The 18945-nt window shown below is 36.8% G+C and overlaps 1 protein-coding gene across 5 annotated transcripts in view; it reads right to left on the bottom strand.

Moving 5' to 3' along the window:
- LOC143033971 (uncharacterized) overlaps positions 1-17491 on the bottom strand; it is a 123011-nt gene extending 105520 nt beyond the window's left edge. For all 5 annotated transcript variants that reach the window (XR_012967211.1, XM_076199724.1, XM_076199727.1 and 2 more), the window contains exon 1: positions 17048-17491. Coding sequence is in view for 4 of the 5 variants with exons in the window: in XM_076199724.1 (XP_076055839.1) it covers positions 17048-17281 (234 nt within the window). In the remaining variant the exon portion in view is untranslated. The remainder of the gene's footprint in view (positions 1-17047) is intronic.
- Between the last annotated feature and the right edge of the window lie 1454 nt (positions 17492-18945).

The following is an 18945-nucleotide window of genomic DNA, read 5'->3' as shown; positions in this document are numbered from 1 at the left end:
ATGATGTGTGGCTCTGGACTAGTGGCACACCATATAGACCCTGAAGTATCAGCTGCATGCTACTGAACAGCTTTTAACCCCACAGTAACATGCAGCCAATACCCCAGATGGGGGTATAATTATATAACTATATAATCAAATTACAGGAGTCCCTCAAATAACGCGGGGGTTAGGTTCCTGAAATAACCGTGTATGACCAAATCTGCGTATGCTGACTTTCCATATTTAATACCAAGAACCGTACGTATGTGTATGTGTACGTGTGTGTGCCTGTATGTGCGCGTGTATGTGGTGTATGTATGTGGGTGTGCACGTGTATGTGGTGTATGTATGTGACGTGTGCACGTGTATGTGGTGTATGTATGTAGCGTCTGTGGCATATGTGTTTGTGCGTATATACATGTGTGTGTATGTGGCGTATATGTGTATGTGGCATATATGTGTATGTGGCGTATATACATATGTATGTGTATGTGGCGTATATATATATGTATGTGTATGTGACGTATGTACATGTGTGTGTATGTGGCATATGTACATGTGTGTGTATGTGGCATATGTATGTGTGTGCATGGTGTGTGTGTGTGTGTATTTACCTAGTTGTAATATACGGGAGGGGAGCTATGCTCGTGGTGACCCGTCTTTGTATCTCTCCGCATCAAGTTTTATCTTAAAATCTTGTATAGTGTTAGCACACACTGTTTTGTTGTCTAATTTGTTCCATGTATTTATCGCTCTGTGTGGGAAACTGTTCCTTTTCAAGTTTTTTCTATAACTATCCTTTTTCAATTTTTTTCCGTGTCCTCTTGTTTTACCATTGTCCCACATTAATAGGTCATTCCTGTCTAAAACTTCCATTCCTTTCATTATTCTGTAGATAGTTAGCAAATCTCCTCTTTCTCTTCTTTGTTCCAGAGTTGGTAGGTTCAATTTGGATAGTCTTTGCTCATATGTTAGTTCGGCGAGTGTCGGTGCTAGTTTTGTTGTCGCTCTTTGTAATCTTTCCAATTTCTTAATATTCTTTTTGGTACTGGGTGTCCAAAGTGATGCTGCGTACTCGAGTTTTGGTCTTATTAGTGTAGTAAGTATTTTCCTTATCATTTCTTCGTCTATATAGGTAAATGCCACTTTGATTGCTCTCAATAAGTTGTAGGTTTCTCCGAACATCTTGTTTATATGCTTATCTGGTTTCATGTCCTTTCCAATCATCACTCCAAGATATTTTTCATAGTTTTTTATTAATTTTTTTCTTCCCCAATTCTGTAATCTTTTGATATTCTATTTTTACTCTTTCCAAATTTCATTATGCTGCATTTCTTAATATTGAATTTTACTTCCCACTTTTGAGTCCAATTCCATATTGTGTCCAGATCTTGTTGCAATGAGTTGCAGTCCTCTTCCGTTTTTACCTTAAGTAATTTTGCATCTGCAAAAAAAATTATGTAGCACTCCACGCCTTCATTCATGTCATTAATATATACAGTGAACATGATCGGGGCCAGTACTGATCCTTGCGGGACACCACTTTTTACTTCTTCCCAGTTGGAGAATTTTTCTCTAATTACAACTCTCATTTTCCTCCCAATCAGAAAGTCTTCCATCCATTCCAATAATTTTCCTCTGATGCCACCTTTTGACTCTATCTTATTTATTAGTTTCCTATGAGGTACCTTATCGAATGCCTTTTGCAGGTCCAGAAAAGCACAGTCTGCCCATCCATCTCTTTCTTCTATTATGTCTACTAATCTTGAGTAAAACCAAATCAGATTTGTTGTACAGGATCTCCCTTGTCTAAATCCAAATTGATTTGGGTTCAGTATAGATTTTTCTTCCAGGTACTTAACCCATCTGTTTTTGTGTATGTGTATTTACCTAGTTGTATTTTACGGGAAGGGGAGCTATGCTCGTGGGGTCCCGTCTTCATATCTCATTTTATCTAAACTATTTTTAAATTCATGTATTGTTTTTGCACACACCACTTTCTCATCTAACTTGTTCCAACTGTCTATTACTCTGTGAGGAAAGCTGTTCTTTTTCAAATCTCTTCTATAGCTGTCTTTTTTTATTTTCTTTCCGTGTCCTCTTGTATTTCTGTCATCCCATTTTATCAGATTCTCTCTATCAGTAATTTCTATGCCTTTCATGATTCTGTAAATAGCTATCAAATCTCCTCTCTCTCTTCTTTGCTCTAGTGTCTGTAGTTCAAGTTTTTCTAGTCTCTCTTCATATGATAGTTTTGAGAGTGTTGGTGCCAATTTTGTAATTGCTCTATGTATTCTTTCAAGTTTTTTTTTATACATTTTTTTGTACTTGGTGACCATATCGTTGCTGCATATTCCAATCTTGGTCTTATCAGGGTGATTAGGATTTTCTTCACCATTTCTTCATCCAGGTATGTAAATGCAACTTTGATTGTTCTTATTAAATTATAAGTTTCTCCAAAAATCTTATTTATATGTTTCTCAGGTGATATGTTATTCATAATAATGACTCCCAGGTCCTTCTCATTTTGTACATTTTTATTCCTTCTTCTCCCAATTTATATGATCCTATTATTCTGTTTTTGCTTTTTCCAAATTCCATTATACTACACTTTTTTGTATTGAACTCCATCTCCCACTTCCTACTCCATTCTTGTACTTTATTTAGATCTCTCTGTAGTGATTCACAATCTTCTTCAGTTTTCACTCTTTTCAGTAGTTTTGCATCATCTGCAAAGAAGCTCATATAGCTTTCAATTCCTTCATCCATATCATTAATATATATAGCAAACATTATTGGGGCCAGAACTGTTCCCTGCGGAACACCGCTTATTACTTCATCCCATTTTGAGTGCTGGTCTCTTATCACTACTCTCATTTTTCTTTCTTGCAAAAAGTCTTCCATCCAATTTAGTAGTTTGCCTTGTATTCCTCCTTCAGTTTCTAATTTCTTAAGCAACTTCTTATGTGGTACTTTGTCAAAAGCTTTCTTTAGGTCTAGAAATGCACAGTCCGCCCATCCATCTCTTTCTTGTATTATATCTATTAGCCTTGAATAGAAACATATTAAATTGGTGACGCATGATCGTCCTTGTCTGAATCCAAATTGCCTTGGATTTAACACTTTGTTTTTTTCTAAATATTTTACCCATCTAATTTTGATAATTCTTTCACAAATTTTTGCTATTGTACTTGTTAGAGAGACTGGTCTATAGTTGGTAGGTTCTTCTTTATTTCCTCCTTTATATATAGGTACTATATTTGCTTTTTTCCAATCTTCTGGAACTTTTCCTTCTTTTAAGGAACTGTTTAGTATGCTATGTATTTTGTCTGCCAGTTCATTCCTGCATTCTTTCAGTATCCAGTTTGCTATTTCATCTGGTCCATGCGATTTTCTGACATCAAGATTACTCAAGTGTGTTAATATTTCATTCTTTGTTACTTCTATTTCTTCCATAGGGGGGACTTTCTCTTTCCATTCGTTCTCTTCAGGTTGTATGTTCTCCCTTGTAAACACAGATTTAAAATGTTTGTTCATAATTTCCGCCATTTCCATTTCCTCAGTGTATTCAACTCCCTCTTGTCTTAATTTCTCCAAGTCTTGTTTGTTTTTCAGTTTATTGTTTACAAATCTGTAGAATAGTTTTGGTTGATCTTTACACTTTTCTATGACATCTTTTTCATATTTTTCTCTTTTCCTCTCTGCACGTTTGTACATATTCATTTCTATAACAGGTACAGGGTATATATTTTCCATTTTTCAGGTCTTCTGTCTTTTTTCCATCTGGTCCAGGCTTTGTCTCTTTTGTCTTTTAACTCCTTACAACTTTTGTTGTACCAGCATTTTACATATTCTTTTCCTTGTTTTTGTCTTGGGACATACTTTTCCACTCCTTTTTTGTAAATTTTTGTCAAAATATTCCATTTCTCTTCTACTGTTGTTTCTTCTTTGTATATTTCTTCCCAGTTTTCCTTTTGAAAGAATTCTCTTATTTTATCAAAGTTTGTTTTTTCATACATCATTCTTCCTTTTCTATATTGTTCATTTCTTTTCATATATTTTTCTTCATTAAGTTCCAGTTCAATCAATATATGGTCACTTTTACTTATTGGTGTTTTATATTCAATTTTGTCCACTATTCTAGGTTCAGATGTAATTATTAGGTCTAGTCTTGATGGCTCTTCTTCATTTCTATACCTAGTGTTCTCCTGTATCCATTGTGTCATTGTATGGTCAGTAACCATCTCAAGTAGAGCGTTTCCCCATGAGCCGTCTCCACCCTTTACTGTCATTTCTTCCCAGCAGATTTCTTTGCAATTAAAGTCGCCCATCATAACTATTCTTCCTCTTCCATTATCTTGTTTAATGCTATTTTTGTGTTCACTCTCTTCCCATGAGGCTGTTTTCGGGGGCACATAATTTATCACAAACTTTCTGCTCTTCTTATCTCTGTCTTCTACTTCCATCATTATCATCTCCATTGTATTCTTTCCATATGTGACACACTTCACGTTTATATCCTTCTTAGTCAGGAACATAACTCCACCCCCTTCCTTTTTCACTCTGTTTCTAATCCAATAATTATATGCATCATGTCCTACACTGTTGGGTGGTAGTGGACCTTTTAATTTTGTTTCTACAATTCCCATTATGTCTGGTTCTTTTTCCTTCAAATAATCATTCAGCTCATTCAATCCTGTAATTAATCCATCTATATTTGTGTAAGACACTCTTAGTTTTCTGCCACTTCCATTGTGTTCTCTGTTTCCCTTTTGTTTTTCTCTTGTATGTCGACTTTCTTTAGTTTCATATTCACTACTCTCCAATAGAATCTCTCTTTTTCTGACTCCGTTCTTTTCTCGTTTTTTCCTTAGCTTCAAGTCTTTTCTGTTTTTCTTCCTCTCTTTCCTCTTTATTCATTTCCCTTTTTATCCATACCTTTTTATATTGTTCACTTGTTGCTAGTTTCCCTGTTTTGGATAAGATATTCTCTGCCGTCGTTTGTGACTTGATTTTAATCTTAATTGGTCTGGTCTTATCTGTGCTATACTTTCCGAGTCTAAATTTCTCTTCGATTTGCTTCATAATTTCTGGTTCATCTTCCTGAACTGATTCTAGTAATTGGCTTACTTTTTCATTTTCCTCTTTGATTCTTGTGGTTCTATCTGGGTTGTGTTTTTCTTCCATTCCTAATATAATTATACATTTCTTCTTGTCTGCTAAATCTCTTACTATATTCTCCTTTTGTCTCATCACTTTAATAACCGAGTCTTCAGTATGTTCTTTCAATTGCTGTTTGACTATGTCAGTGAATGAAACTTTATTGTCTTCTTGGGTTGCTTTCCAATTCTTAGCTTCTTTAGTTATGGCCTCTCTGTTTTCTTTACTATTCCTCTTCAATTCCTCATTCTCCACCTTTACTTCTCTTAACTGTCTTTTTAGGTCTTCTATTTCATCAGTTAAGTTTTTGTTCGCCTTCTCTAGTTTTTCCAATTTTTCAAACCTCTCGGCGATTTTTGTCATCTTGCCAAACCTAACTTCCCAGTTGTCAGACATTTGTTGAAGTTTTTCCTCCAGTTTTGTCAGTCGGGGGAGGTTGGTATCCGCCGCCCTTTCATTAAATCCTTTGAAATTATCATCCTCACCTTCCATTGTACTGCTCTTATCTATGTTTCTGATCTTTACATTTTTATTAGACATTTCGTCGTCACTCAGCTGGTCGAGGGGCCATTTTTTGATGTTTACATTTCGTCTGTCTGCCTGGGCCAAGTCTTCTCCTTCCTCATTTCCTTCCATTTCCCTCAGCAATCCCTCCCCTTCTCCTCTTTCCCTACTTTCCCACTACCCCATGAGCAATTTCCCCCCACCCTGCAAATACAATAGGTACTTCCTTTGCTTTGGAATCCTCTATTTTTCACTTTTTCTTCAGAACGTCTTCTACGCCGTCCGTTCACTGAAGTGTGTGTGTGTGTGTATTTACCTAGTTGTATTTACCTAGTTGTATTTTACGGGAAGGGGAGCTATGCTCGTGAGGTCCCGTCTTCATATCTCATTTTATCTAAACTATTTTTAAATTCATGTATTGTTTTTGCACACACCACTTTCTCATCTAACTTGTTCCAACTGTCTATTGCTCTGTGAGGAAAGCTGTTCTTTTTCAAATCTCTTCTATAGTTGTCTTTTTTTATTTTCTTTCCGTGTCCTCTTGTATTTCTGTCATCCCATTTTATCAGATTCTCTCTATCAGTAATTTCTATGCCTTTCATGATTCTGTAAATAGCTATCAAATCTCCTCTCTCTCTTCTTTGCTCTAGTGTCTGTAGTTTAAGTTTTTGTAGTCTCTCTTCATATGATAGTTTTGAGAGTGTTGGTGCCAGTTTAGTAATTGCTCTTTGTATTCTTTCAAGTTTTTTTATACATTTTTTTTGTACTTGGTGACCATATCGTTGCTGCATATTCCAATCTTGGTCTTATCAGGGTGACTAGGATTTTCCTCACCATTTCTTCATCCAGGTATGTAAATGCCACTTTGATTGTTCTTATTAAATTATAAGTTTCTCCAAAAATCTTATTTATATGTTTCTCAGGTGACATATTATTCATAACAATGACTCCCAGGTCCCTCTCATTTTCTACTCTTTTTATTCCTTCTTCTCCCAAATTATATGATCCTGTTATTCTGTTTTTGCTTTTTCCAAATTCCATTATACTACACTTTTTTGTATTGAACTCCATCTCCCACTTCCTACTCCATTCTTGTACTTTATTTAGATCTCTCTGTAGTGATTCACAATCTTCTTCAGTTTTCACTCTTTTCAGTAATTTTGCATCATCTGCAAAGAAGCTCATATAGCTTTCAATTCCTTCATCCATATCATTAATATATATAGCAAACATTATTGGGGCCAGAACTGTTCCCTGCGGGACACCGCTTATTACTTCATTCCATTTTGAGTGCTGATCTCTTATCACTACTCGCATTTTTCTTTCTTGCAAAAAGTCTTCCATCCAATTTAGCAATTTACCTTGTATTCCTCCTTCATATTCTAATTTCTTAAGCAACTTCTTATGTGGTACTTTGTCAAAAGCTTTTTTTAGGTCTAGAAATGCACAATCAGCCCATCCATCTCTTTCTTGTATTATATCTATTAGCCTTGAATAGAAACATATTAAATTGGTGACGCATGATCGTCCTTGTCTGAATCCAAATTGCCTTGGATTTAGTACGTTGTTTTTTTCCAAGTATTTTACCCATCTACTTTTGATAATTCTTTCACATATTTTTGCTATTGTACTTGTTAGAGAGACTGGTCTATAGTTGGTAGGTTCTTCTTTATTTCCTCCTTTATATATAGGTACTATATTTGCTTTTTTCCAATCTTCTGGAACTTTTCCTTCTTTTAAGGAACTGCTTATTATGCTATGTATTTTGTCTGCCAGTTCATTCCTACATTCTTTCAGAATCCAGTTTGCTATTTCATCTGGCCCATGCGATTTTCTGACATCAAAATTACCCAAGTGTGTCAATATTTCATTCTTCGTTACTTCTATTTCTTCCATAGGGGGGACTTTTTCCTTCCACTCAATCTCTTCAGGTTGTATATTTTCCCTTGTAAACACTGATTTAAAATGTTTGTTCATAATTTCTGCCATTTCCATTTCCTCAGTGTATTCAACTCCCCCTTGTCTTAATTTCTCCAAGTCTTGTTTGTTTTTCAGTTTATTGTTTACAAATCTGTAGAATAGTTTTGGTTGATCTTTACACTTTTCTATAACATCTTTTTCATATTTTCTTTTTTCCTCTCTGCACTTTTGTACATATTCATTTCTATAACCAGTATATATTTTCCATTTTTCAGGTCTTCTGTCTTTTTTCCATCCGGTCCAGGCTTTGTCTCTTTTGTCTTTTAACTCCCTACAACTTTTGTTGTACCAGCATTTTACATATTCTTTTTCTTGTTTTTGTCTTGGGACATACTTTTCCACTCCTTCTTTGTAAATTTTTGTCAAAATATTCCATTTCTCTTCCACTGATGTTTCTTCTTTGTATATTTCTTCCCAGTTTTCTTGTTGGAAGAATTCTCTTATTTTATCAAAGTTTGTTTTTTCATACATCATTCTTCCTTTTCTATATTGTTCATTTCTTTTCATATATTTTTCTTCATTAAGTTCCAGTTCAATCAATATGTGGTCACTTTTACCTATTGGTGTTTTATATTCAATCTTGTCCACTATTCTAGGTTCAGATGTAATTATTAAGTCTAGCCTCGATGGTTCTTCTTCATTTCTATACCTAGTGTTCTCTTGTATCCATTGTGTCATTGAATGGTCAGTAATCATCTCAAGTAGAGCATTTCCCCATGAGTCATCACCACTCTTTACTGTCATTTCTTCCCAGCAGATTTCTTTGCAATTAAAGTCGCCCATCATAACTATTCTTCCTCCGTCTTCCATTATTTTAGTTAATGCTATCTTTGTGTCCTCTAACATACTTTTATGTTCATTCTCCTCCCATGAGGCTGTTTTCGGAGGCACATAGTTGATCACAAATTTTCTGCTCTTCTTATCTCGGTCTTCCACTTCTATCATAATCATCTCTACTGTATTCTTTCCATATATGACACCTTTCACGTTTATATCCTTCTTTGTCAGGAACATAACTCCACCCCCTTGTTTTTTCTCTCTGTTTCTAATCCAATAATTGTATGTATCATGTCCTACACTGTTGGGTGGTAGTGGGCCTTTTAATTTTGTTTCTACAATTCCCATTATGTCCGGTTCTTTTTCTTTCAAATAATCATTCAGTTCATTCAATCCTGTTATCAATCCATCTATATTTGTGTAAGACACTCTTAGTTTTCTGCCACTTCCATTGTGTTCTCTGTTTCCCTTATGTTTTTCTTTAGTATGTCGAACTGCTTTATTTTCATGTTCACTACTCTCCAATAGAATCTCTCTTTCTCTGACTCCGTTCTTTCCTCGTTTTTTGCCTTAGCTTCAATTCTTTTCTGCTTTTCTGCCTCTCTTTCCTCCTTATTCATTTCTCTTTTTATCCATACCTTTTTATATTGATCATTTGTTGCTAGTTTCCCTGTCTTGGATAGAATTTTCTCTGCCGTTGTTTGTGACCTGAATTTAATCTTAATTGGTCTGGTCTTATCTGTACTATATTTTCCGAGTCTGAATTTTTCCTCAATTTCCTTTATAATTTCTGGTTCATCTTCCTGGACTAATTTTAATAAACTGCTTACCCTTTCATTTTCCTCCTTGATTCTTGCGGTTCTATCTGGGTTATGTTTCTCTTCCATTCCTAATATAATTATACATTTCTTTTTGTCAGCTAATTCTCTTACTATATTCTCCTTCTGTCTCATCACTTTAATAACTGAGTCTTCATTATGTTCTTTCAATTGCTGTTTGACTATGTCAGTGAATGAAACCTTATTCCCTTCTTGAGTTATTCTCCAATTTTTAGCTTCTGTAGCTATTTTCTCACTGTTTTCATTACTATTCTTCTTCAATTTCTCATTCTCCTCCTTTACATTTCCTAACTGTCTTTTTAGGTCCTCTACTTCTTCAGTTAAGTTTCTGTTAGCCTTCTCTAGTTGTTCCAATCTTTCAATTCTTTGGAGAATGGAGCCTACATTACCTAACTTACGTTCCAAGTCCTCGATCACCTTATCAACTCTCTCCTCTAGTCTTATCAGTCTGGGGGGGGTTGTGTCCCCCCCACCCTCTTTAAATCCCTGGAACATATTCTCGTCACTTTCTACTGTATTTCTCCTCTCTATACTTCTAATCTTTACATTTTTATTTGCCATTTCGTCATCCGGTGGTCGTTTCATGTTGACCTTCCGCCCGTCTGCCTGGGCCAAGTCCTCCACATCCTCATTACCTTCCATTTCCCCAGTAATCCCTCCCCCTCTCCTCTTTCCTTACTTTCCCACTACCTCACGAGCAATTCCCCCCCCCTGCAAATACAAAAAGGCACTTCTCTTTGCGTTGGTATCCTCAATCTGCACTTTTCTTCAGAGCGTTCGTCAAGCCGTCCGTTCGTTGAAAGTGTGTGTGTGTGTGTGTGCGTGTATGTGTCTGTGTTCACATGTACAAGTAAGCATGTACGTGCGTGTGTCTGTGTTCGTATTTGTGTGTACACGCACGCGCATTCACAACATACACTGGTTGTCTAACATGTGTCTACGTGTGCGTGTCTACACGTGTGTAAGCGTGTATATGTCTGTTTTTGATCTCCCAAGCCACCACCGCAAGTAACAACAAGAACCTCATAAGAGAAATTAAGACACGACAAGCGCAGTCATTAAATTATCAGCCTTATTAGTTGTGTTCCAAACGAAAGAAACATTACACTTCAACAGGTTAGGGCAGTAAAAATTTCATGATAGCACACCGCAGGTGGTGGAAGCGACAAGCTAAAGCTTGTTGGCTACCCCCCTACCACCCCCTACTCCCCCTCTCCACACTCCTGCATCAGTACCTGTAGGTTGACACGTAACCGCAGGCAGCCACGCACGGCTATCCCCTCGCCCCACACCCTTGAGCAGTTCCCAGTGTACATAATGACCGCATTATATGAGGATCGACTGTATATGGTAAAATAGAAAGCAGTCACCACAAATGTTTGCAATGTTGCCACATGTGTGCGTATGCGTGCCCGACTCGGCGCGAATTTTAAAACGGTTCTCTACATTTAAGATGGTTTCGAAATAAAATCCGTGTATGATTGAATCCGTGTTATTCGAATCCGCGTTATTTGAGGGACTCCTGTATATGATCTAAATTATATAACACCATGTAACCAAAAAAAAATCTGTTCCTCACTTGTAATCACTTTTTTTTATGTTACTTAGGCCTCAAATAAATAAAAAATGCTACAAAACTGTTATAAGTTTGGTGTTTATAAAAATTCTAGGCTAGCCACTAGCATTCAACCTAATAAAATATTAGAATTGGAAAAAAACAAAAAAACATATAGGTCTTATTTGAGAGTGCAATTGGTGCAACTTGGCATTTTTTTTTCTAATTTGATGACTTTAACCTGAATCATCCTACTTATTTTATACATGTATGTTCATCTAACATGTTTATGATTTATACTTTCAGATCTATAGCATCCATATTTTCTGATTATGTACATTTTAATTTTTTCAGATGGCTTCAAGGGGCTGCCAGCATCCCCCCCCCTGACTCCTTCTGTTATATACATGGCAAGTGTATAAAGAGGCAAAAATTCTCCTTGAAAACATCAGTGAAGGTTTGTGAAGTACTTCGGGATGCCCATTGGGAACCAATACAAGCCCTAGGACCCTCACTCCTGTTGTGAGCACTGTAAGAAGACACTGGAAGGGTGGCCGCGAGGTGAGAATAGGTCCCTGAAATTCTCCAACCCACGAGTCTTGCTAGAGCTAGACCACTCCACAAACTGCTTTTTTTTTGCATGGTGGATGTTAGCAAGCAACAGAAAGGAAAGAATGCTGCTGCTGTGCATTACCCAGATCTCCCATCATCAATTGTTCCAATTCCTCAATGCTCCAAATATCCCGTGTCAGTGCCACCTGCCCCAGGTTAAGTCCAGGACAAGTATTTTGATGAAGAGGAGGAGATGGATGCTGAGGACTTGGCTTACCTGTCTGGTACCAGATAAAGTTCCTCACTTCCCAAATCAAAAAGAAGTAAATGACTTGGTCAGGGATACGAGTATAACCGAGCTATTCATCTCCAGGATGAAGCAGTGGAACTTGGTCAAGGAGGTGGTGCAGGTGATAAATCAGAGAAGTCACGACAAACCTTTCTCAGACTTTTACACTCTTAAAGATGGCCTCTGGTTCTGTCATGATGTGCCTGGACTGTCTGATATTATTGGAGTGCCATTTGAAGGCTGTCCTCCTCCACAATGGAAACAAGCTCCTGATGCCGCCCCTAGCCCATTCAGTCTGCCTGAAGGAGATCTACTACAGTGTGAAAGTCCTCCTGGAAGCTCTGCAATAAAACCAGTACAACAGAGAAATCATTGGAGACTTTAAGATGGTGGCTTTTCTGTTTGGTCTCCAGGAAGGCTTTCTCAAATTCCAATGTTTCCTCTACCTTTGGGGCAGCAGAGCCACCTCTGACCACTACAACAGGAAGAACTGGGAGCAGTGAACAGAATTTGTAGTTGGCACCCAGAACATCATGTGGGAGCCACTGGTTGATCCCACAATTGAGTTCATGCCATCACTGCACATTAAGTTGGGGTTGATGAAACAATTCATGAAGGCTCTCAATCAGGAATCAGCTGCTTTTAAGTACCTTCTTGAGTTCTTACCCAAGTTATTCAAGGTCAAAATCATAGGTGGGATTTTTGTTGGACCTAAGATAAAGGTGCTTCAGTCTACCAAATTCTCCAATAAGCTCAGTAGGACTGAGAGAACAGCATAAAACTGATTCATAGCAGTTTTCAAGATCTTCCTGGGCAATCACAGAGCTGAAAAAACCAGCAGTTGGTGCAGGCTCTGGTAAAGGCTTTTGATGCCATGGGATGCAGGATTTCCCTTAAACTTCATATACTGAACACTCACTTGGATAAATCCAAGGACAATATTGGCACCTTTTCAGAAGAACAAGGCAAGCATTTCCACCGAGATGTGAAGGAGATAGAGCAGAGGTACCAGGGCCACTACAATGAGAAAATGATGGGGGACTATATCTGGGGGTTGGACTACAAATGCAAATCCAGTCATTTCTGACATATTTAAGTTGCTTTATAATTGTCATTTGTTTTTACTAGTTTGTTTTTGATAAGCTTGTGTCATAAAATATATACATATACTCTATTGATTTAATTATATGAACCAATTAAAAAAAAAAAAAAAATGGAAATGTGAAAATTTCAAAATATCAAAGTCCTAATCACAAGCCCAAACTTATGATTAAATGTTTTTTTTTTAATAATAATAATAATAATAATAATAATAATAATAATAATAATAATAATAAATAATAATAATAATAATAATTGGGACATAACATACCAGAAAATGCCACTTAGAACCTGGGAACAAAAAATGTGTTATATGGTGTAATTTATTGCATGAAATTCTAGTCACAGTCTACATACAGCTGATTTGAACCACACTCAACAACATCTCTATAGTATAGTTCCCTATAATCAAGAAAAACAGACACCCTACAAAACTAAAAAAACATCAAACCAATATTGGGATACATTAAAGCTACCCTAACAGAACACCTACACACAGAAACTAAAATCCTTCCCACAAAACAAAATATGAAAATGATAGGCATGCAGTTCTATGCAAGAACCCTCAATTTTTTATACAACACAAGCACAACGAACTGAAAAAATAAAAATAAAATAAAACAAACATACATATATACCACCACCTGCTCAAATATCTATAACAACCTATCACCTGCATTATACAATACATTCATACAACACTCTTAAAATATGCACTCCAAAACTGATCATCAAACAACTCCAGACATCAACCTCATAGAAACATCCTCCCCATCACCACCACAACTGGCAAGACCCACACTAGAGCATCTGTGTTCAGGTCACAATTCAGCTTTAAAACAATACCAACCAAAAATAGACCTGGCCACAGATGCAGCCCCAGATGCAATCATCGCATATAATGACACTGAACATACCCTACAATGCCCCAATCTAGCTTCATCTAGACAACACAATATCACTTCTTTGAATGACCTATGGACCAATCCAAAGGCTATTGCCAGTTACCTGGGTGACATGGGTCTCCTGCAAGAGACTTGTGGCAACACATCAATTAACTGATCAACCCACTGCCCTATGTTTCTCTTGCAGGAGGCCAGTGGCTCTCAATTAACTGACCATGGCCACTGGTTTAGCTCACAAATAATCACAAAAAGCATATGACTTTAGTGATATGTGCATTAAAGATAATTATCGGTGTTGATACTATATCTATGACGGCCCAAATGAGAACAGCGTTGCCAGTGGAGTGGAACCTGGAACTTCATCAAGGGTAAAATGTACACAGTAAAAGAGATTTTGTGTTGTCAACATAAAAGAGTAGGGCAGTATGGATTCAGGTGTTTCATGTCTTCTGTGTAGTGGTTACATCATGTAGGCAGGACAATTCTGTGTTGGTACAGTTTTAATATTGGGTGGTGACCTCAATGTAAATGTCACAGTGTGGTTCTCACTTCTCCTGGGAGTGATTCTGCAGACTGCAGTCTTAAATGTCTATCATCTTCAGTTGTATTTCTCACATTTTCACACGAAGACCTGACAAATGACAACTTCTCTCCTCTTACTACTTTCAGCTGGTGATAGCAAAACAGTCATACACAAATACAATACAGACAACAGTCTAGAGTTCAGAGAGAGATCTGTGGGAGGTGCTTAGGACCTCTGCCAGCCACTATGGGGCTATAGGTTTTCAGTGACACTTAAGGCAACAATTATTATTACATATTACATTAATTCTAACCCACCCTGCACATAATAAATATAGTATGATCAGTGCATGGGTGTTTTCCTAACAATCACTGTATTTATACTATAGAAGGGTAAAATGACACCAAACATTCAATGCAACAGAAAAAAAAAAATTGCATATAGAGGAACTTTATACATAAATACTGGCACATCATGGCAGCTAAACAGGGTGTGATAAAAACATATATAACAATTGGAATGGTGTCAACAGACACAACCTTGCCCACACATTTGAAGGAGCTACACCCATTGTATTTTTAGAGAACAAAGTGTGGGGAATAGTGTGTAAATATTGCTGTACAAATTTGCAGCAGACCCTATTTCATCACACTGATTTGCCAATGATATATAAACCATATCCTTTTACCCATAATACGAGAGTGTGTGGCAGTTAAACACACAAAATGCATGAACAAATCTAAACTACAACAAAGCTTCCTTATATTATAAATTATACTACAAAAAACACTACTTATTTTTCCACATGTAAATTGAAAAATATTTCTATATCAACCACCTACTAGAAAAAAGGGTGCTAAGTTGACAAATAAAAATGGTTTAATCCATTCTTTGTTTAAGGAGTACTGCGAAGGAAATAGCCTGGCAAGCCTAATTATATAGCTATGTACAGCACAATCAAGTATGGATGGAGTCAGCCATCCCTTAGATAGCAGTGGACATATATTAACAAGTTATTGTGACAACAAACTAAAAATAAACTGTAAACTAAAAACTGACAACTTTCTTCTGATTATAGAACCAGCATCTCTTTTATAATTTCTTTCATAATTCATATGACTATTTTCACCATATATGCTTGTTTTTGCTAAAGAAAATACTAAGGTACGGTGTACAATTTTACTGTTAGTTTAGAGTTGATTTAGCTACTATTAGATATGGGCAAATTCTACCACATTTCAGCTGGGATTTCTGAAATTTTGCATATTTTACCAATGGCAACAATGAGCCAACAGTCAATGAGTTATGGTGTTCATGGAAAAGATATGGCAAATCACTTATAATTGCTTATAATAATTTTTATCAGAAATTGCCACTGCAATGATCTTATCATCTATAGTTCTTGCTATAATCAACCAACCAAACCTAATTCTGATAACCCAGATAGTTCAAGAAGAGGAAAAGCACAACATAGTGACCAAAACTGCCTGATCAACTATAACTGGTTTATGGTGAAAACAGCAAAGAGGTCTAAACTCGACATTCTTTCACTACTTTTTTAAAGGGACACATTTTATCATTTATATATACTTTTGAGACAAAATCACTGGAAATGTGTAGTAGTTACTCATTTCCTAAAATAACAAAACTCATTTCCTAAAATAACAAAACTCATTCTTTACTCACCCTCTTGTACTATACTGTTTCAAATACTATAGATTTCTTGTTATAAATCAATGAAATATGAAAACTTAGGAGCCACTACAACAAGCTGGTACATCATATACTACTTCACTGGAGGCACCTCAGCCAGAGATGAAGCTGTGGCAATTCCTAAAGCAATGTATTCATCAAAATCTTTGCAAGGATTCAGGGATATACACTCATATTGACACCCATATGACAACTATATCATTAACAATATCTTTTTGAAGCTTGGCAACTGTAACATTACTCTCTTCCTACTCTGCCCTTATCAAATGTCTTCTATTTTGTCATAAACTGGGGGATTATTTGAATGGCTAATGGGAAATAATGCATTTCAAATAGGGCTCACAATAACAATCTCAAAGAAAATGTAGATCATTTTACTTTCTTCCACACAAGATTTTTCACTTTTTTTAATCAACATATCAATTTCTTATGGTATATATAATCCCTTTCAGTTGCAAACAATTAAAAATAGACCCAATGTCTACAGCAAAATACAAAAGATTTGACATGAAGGGCGGAGTAGCAACAAGACCATGCCTGTCAAAACATCAGAAAGATCTTGTCAAGAATATGACTAACTCTGGAATACATACTATCCCTAAATTTGCAATTCCACTAATTTGCGGCTCTGCAGTTTTCTATGGACTATGGTATTTGCATGCCTCGTCCATACGATAACAAAAATTTACAAAAGGTAGAAGTAAAGTTTATGGGGAAAATGGGAGACCATCTGAAAATATAGTATTTATCTCTCCAGCTGTTGTGCTGGTTCTTTGGCTCGGTTGTACGAAGAACAAAACATTTACTATTTATACAATCTTGATTCCAGTGCCATCTCTTTTAATTGAACTCTACACAACATAATCTTTGCTCTCAAAATTTCATTACAAAAAATGTGCCACATTTTAAATCTCAACTTTTCTTTCCCATATGATAGTGTATCAAATTGTTGAATCCAGAAACTAACATATCTTTAATACTGACAGATGTGTTCTGTTGTGGCAGCTGAACATCTATTACAAATGTAAACAAAGTTTCATTTTTCTCCTCAAGTACATGCAAACCCACAAACTCTGCACCAGATAACAATACAGATTCATGCCCCACCAAATTCCTAGTGACTATTTATATGTTAACAATACACAGTGCATGGAAAAACAACTATACCTTCACTGTTTGGCTGGCCGCTTTGTCGAGTGGTTCGAAGGAGTGGCCTTGCTGGACCTGGTGTTGGCCCTTGTTGGGGCTGCCACCGGCACCTGCAATTGATACCACTGCCATTCCTGTGCCTCCTGTCGCTGTGGAAGCGGTTACTGTAGCGAAAGATGGCACTGATGCTGAAGACGACGACGGAGGCGCCACAGAGTCGTGGCCTAGTGTTGGAGGGGCAGCAGACGCCATCACGTCAAGGACAGGACGCACAGCCAGACTTGCACTAATGACAAGTGTCTAGGCTTCATAAGGAGCTCTGCAAGCTCATGGTAGCACTACACTAGCCCCATAGTGGTCACAGAAAAGTGTGGGGCGTCACCGTGCAACTTGGGTCACATCACACTCAATCCCTTCAAGGACTGGCCATTTTTCGGACACACCGTTCCAATATTGTTTAGGTAGTTGCATCATCAGAAATAAGGCCATATATACTTAGAAGAGCCATATAATGCGTATAGAATATCAATTATTAAAAAATTATATAATATCAAGCTAAATAAACACTTTACCATATTTAGATCGATTAAAGGAAACGACTCGTGACTGAAGCAAATGCACCCTACCATCCAGAGGCGGGCAATTTAAATGTATTAGTAAGTGAAAACCTATTTTTTTATAACTTACCTTTGTAATTCTTCGCACATGTAATAAATAGAAATAAATTGAAATCATAGTAGACATACATACACGCATGTGATGATAGCATTTACAATGACTGTCATTTGAGTATTACTATGACTCCAATTTGCATTATTTTCCTAACTTCCAACTTTTCTATACTGCCTTTCTCCATTTTTTCGGCTAATGTTTCTGGATATTATTCAGATATGTGATATCCTTTCGGTATCGAGGAGTTGAATTTATCTCGTTTAACCCTTTTTATTTAGAGGCTTTTTTTTTCTTGCTGACTGACGCCAACCAATTTCAGCTAGTTATCAATGGGCTAATGCCTTGCTAATTGAAGATGTAGTATCAGCGTTTCGGTATTATCATCATTGTAAATCATGGCATGTTCAAACCTTTAAATGACGATGAGATACAAATGAAAATAAAACATAGACATTTGACCATGTCGGGAACATGTTTATTCAAGAATTGTAAACCATTTGAATAGTCTTTTGGGTGAAGTAGTCATGAACCAGTGTGATTTCTTTTTTATCTACGACAGGTATGTCGAGACTAAATCAGAGAAGTGAGCACCGACTCCTATACCTCTGTCACTAAGGATAAGCAACAAATCTTGCCACAGTCAGAAAGGGCATTTCACAATGTAATATTAAATGTGACGGAAATCTCGGAGTTGATGATCTTAATTTGAAAACTTCCAATTCTTCTAAAGAGGCGATCCTCATCCCTATAGAAATACAGAAATTCTCCGAAAGTGTAAGGCATGGATATGAATAAAGTCGATTCTGTGATTTGCTAGAAGGACGTTTCGTAACTCTTGTTACATTTTCAACTACAATGTTTTTTGTTACAAGGGTTATATAAAACACTGGGTAAGGTCAATACAATGATGCTGAACAACTAAGTACATGGTGTTCTGTGTGGAGCCTTAACGAAGGAGTGACGAAATATCTCTACTGGAGAGAAGGGTCAGGAAATCAGCATTCTGGATGTTGATTGAGGATGAGAGATATTTTATATAAAGGGCTTCCAATAGGGAAAGGCGATGGGTATCGTCATCTGTCCAGGATTATGGTGCCTTTGACCAGAAGTTCTCTCGTCGGGGGGATTCCATAGTCGGTAATGATTCTTGATGAATTCTGCTTGTAGGTGGCAGGTGAGGCGTCTGGAGAGGCGAGTAGTTGCCATTGCTACATAAGAAGTACGAGTGCCACACTCCTCGTGTA

Source organism: Oratosquilla oratoria, chromosome 16, assembly GCF_046742065.1.
Source record: "Oratosquilla oratoria isolate Oo_2021 chromosome 16, ASM4674206v1, whole genome shotgun sequence".
NCBI lineage: Eukaryota > Metazoa > Arthropoda > Malacostraca > Stomatopoda > Squillidae > Oratosquilla > Oratosquilla oratoria.
The sequence above is the reverse complement of the archived record's forward strand: the minus strand, read 5'-3'. Positions and strand labels throughout refer to the sequence as shown.